This window comes from Condylura cristata, unplaced genomic scaffold (assembly GCF_000260355.1).
Source record: "Condylura cristata isolate star-nosed mole 26May11 unplaced genomic scaffold, ConCri1.0 scaffold00020, whole genome shotgun sequence".
Taxonomy (NCBI): Eukaryota; Metazoa; Chordata; class Mammalia; order Eulipotyphla; family Talpidae; genus Condylura; species Condylura cristata.
In genome coordinates this window covers 38287770-38290883 of record NW_004567121.1, presented here as the reverse complement: position 1 = coordinate 38290883, position 3114 = coordinate 38287770, and the positions used below count along the sequence as shown (strand labels likewise).

General features: G+C 58.8%; 1 protein-coding gene across 1 annotated transcript; it reads left to right on the top strand.

The window, feature by feature from the left end:
- ID2 (inhibitor of DNA binding 2, dominant negative helix-loop-helix protein) lies at positions 1–2222 on the top strand. The gene is made up of 3 exons (XM_004686448.1): positions 1–525; positions 782–845; positions 1476–2222. Exons 1-2 carry the CDS (start codon positions 178–180, stop codon positions 836–838), a joined length of 405 nt encoding a protein of 134 aa, XP_004686505.1. The 5' UTR covers positions 1–177; the 3' UTR covers positions 839–845; positions 1476–2222.
- Positions 2223–3114: the final 892 nt, after the last annotated feature.

Here is a 3114-nt window from a genome sequence, read left to right as displayed (position 1 = left end):
GGGGACGCGGGGAAGCCGGGCCGCGGGGCCCCGGCGAGTGCGCATAAAAGCCGCCCCTCGGGGCTCCGGCTTCATTCCGAGTGGAGCCCGGTGCCGAGCGCAGCAGCTCCGCGGCGGCGGCGGCGGCCTGAGCGCTAGGGCAGCCCGCTCCCCCCGGCCTCTCCTCCCGCGGCCAGCATGAAGGCCTTCAGCCCCGCGAGGTCCGTGCGGAAAAGCGGCCTCTCGGACCACAGCCTGGGCGTCGCCCGGAGCAAGACCCCGGCGGACGACCCGATCAGCCTGCTCTACGACATGAACGACTGCTACTCCAAGCTCAAGGAGCTGGTGCCCAGCATCCCGCAGAACAAGAAGGTGAGCAAGATGGAAATCCTGCAGCACGTCATCGACTACATCTTGGACCTGCAGATCGCCCTGGACTCGCACCCCACCATTGTCAGCCTGCACCGCCAGCGGCCGGGGCAGAGCCCCGCGGCCCGGACGCCGCTGACCACCCTCAACACGGACATCAGCATCCTGTCCTTGCAGGTAAGACCTGGCCGGGCCCGCGCCCGCGCCCCGGTCCACGGGCGGGCGCTCGCGGGGCCCCCGATCGGCGCGTGAACTTTCTCTTACAAAACGCGCGAGGCGTCGCCGCTGAGTTCTGCCGCGTCCACGCACCTGCCTCTGCGGTCATCGCGGCCCAGCGCGTGTGATGGCACTTGGCGCCGCCGCGAGCTCCCGGGGAAAGAAGGGGGGCCCTGCCGGCGGCGTCTGACGCCGCGCTTTGTCCCTTTCTCTGCAGGCGTCCGAATTCCCTTCTGAGTTAATGTCAAGTGACAGCAAAGCGCTCTGTGGCTGAATAAACGGTGAGTGTCGCGCCGCCGCGCGTCCTGTGTGTGCCTGCCCGCCGGCCTCGTCCGGAACGAACGCGATCCTCTGCCCCGGCCTCCGGGACCGGCGGAGACCCGGCCTTCTCTCCCGACCTCACACATTCTCTTTGCAAAAGAAAAAGCCAGACGCCAGTAACTTGCTGGGGAGGTGGCTGGGAGCTAGGCGGCCTCGGGGCACAAGCCCCTGGCCGCGTGCGAGGAGGTACTAACCTCCGTGCAATTAACCTTATCGCCAGGAATTCCGCCGGGATCCTCCTTCCCCCAAACCGGAGCCCCAGGGAAGTGCCAGGGCGGCTGGGCCCAGCCCTGTGATGTGGGCTCGACTCTCCTATCTGCTGACCGAGGGGCTGTTTTCAATCAAATAATTGTTACAAGCAGCAGGCTGGCGCCTGAGCCAGGGCTGGGCGGGTGGGGAAGTTGGCCCCTGGCGTCCCTGCCTCTCAGCATTTTATTTGAGCTGTGGAGGCGCTGAGAGGTGGCTTTGGCCCCCAGGCTCCCCTGGTCCTGTGTTTGGTTCAGGGTTCCAACCTGGCTTCCTCCTGGCCAGCGGCCGCACCGGCTCTTAGGTTTTGTTCTCCTCACCCAGCCTTCTCCGGTCTTTTGCAGGTGTTCATGGCTTTTTTTTTTCTCCTTTGCACAAGAACAACAAATCCACAGGCTCTTTTTAAGGCGCTGAACTTACTTTCGACCATTTCTCCAGGAGGAGGACAAGCTGAATGGACCTTGCTAAAAGCATGGAGGAAAATAAGAGTGGCCTCCTTCCCAGCGCGTCCTCTGCCCGGACTGTGGTCTTAGTTATTTATGAAAAAGACTTTTAAATGCCCTTTCCGCAGCTGGAAGGTTTCTTTATATACTATTCCCACCATGGGGAGCGAAACGTTAAAATCACAAGGAATTGCCCAAATGAAGCAGACTTTGCCTTTTCTCAAAGGTGGAGCGTGAATACCAGAAGGACCCAGTGTTCAGTTACTTACATGAAGCCTTTCGGTCAGAAATTACCTTTTTGACGCAAGCCTACTGAATGCTGTGTATATATTTATATAAATATATATATGTTGAGTGAGACCTTGTGAACTCTTTCATTAGAGTCTTCTTGTATAGTGGCGGAGATGTCCATTTCTGCCTACAGTGTAATGATGTACTTATTCCTGCTAAACTTTTTATAAAAGTTTAGTTGTAAACTTAACCCTTTTATACAAAATAAATCAAGTGTGTTTATTGAGTGCTGATTGCCTGCTTTATTTCAGAGGACCAGTGCTTTCATTTTTAGTATGCTATGTTATAACTGAACCCAAGTAAATACAAGCTGAAGATTTATGTACCCTGTATAAGGTTATAATAAAACATGTCTGAGTCAACTCTGAATCCAGAATGGTCTTTAAGCCTCTGCTCGCACTTGCTCTGGCTCCCACCGAGCCCTTCCTCCTCACATTCGTGGGACTTCATGCAGAGACTCCTGATCAGATGCCTGGCCCTAACATGGGGTTTGGGGGGGTTGCTGGGGGCAGGGAAGGCTTGCAACACAAGTTTGCGGCTGCCAGGACAGGACTGCAGTGCTGGGGTGCGGTGGGCGGCTGGACAGGCCTGCGCCAAGTGGTCTGGAGCACTGAGCAGAGGATGCTCCTCTGAGAAAATTAAACCACTCCTGGGGAGCAGGCTCCCAGGCCCGCCTTCTGGGGGACACACCTCTTATCTGCCTAGCAGTCAGCAGCCACACCTGCAGGCGGCCCCAGCGGGCCCCAGCCGCACCCCTGTGCTCCCTCCACCTGTAACTCTCCCAGCTGCAAGACCGGCCTAACTCCACCCTGGGGTGCAGGCTGGACTGCCCAGTGGAGGAAACACCTCACTTCACAGAAAAGGTGGCCCTGTGAGTGCTCACTCAGGGGCTGTTAAGACTCCCTTGTCAGCTTCCAACACATCCTCCAGTGGGAGACATTTCCTACTTAAGTGTATGAGGGGTTGGAGGCCGGATGGGGCCTGGAGAGGGGAGGAGTGGAGGCGGGGGAGGGCGGTAGGTGTCTCACCTGGGGCCACTTGAGAAGGTGATTGGGTGGCTCTGACACCTTGACAGGTGCTTGGGTGGCTCCAGTGAGCCCGTGGCCCGCTGTGTTTCTGAGCCTGACTGTGGCCATGTTTCCCCAGGCCCTGGGCTGGGCGCCTGGGGGCTGGGCAAGGGCTGGGGCCCTCCAGGCTTATCTGACCCCAATCAGAGCGGGGTGGGGGTGGGGCCTGCCCAGCCCGCACC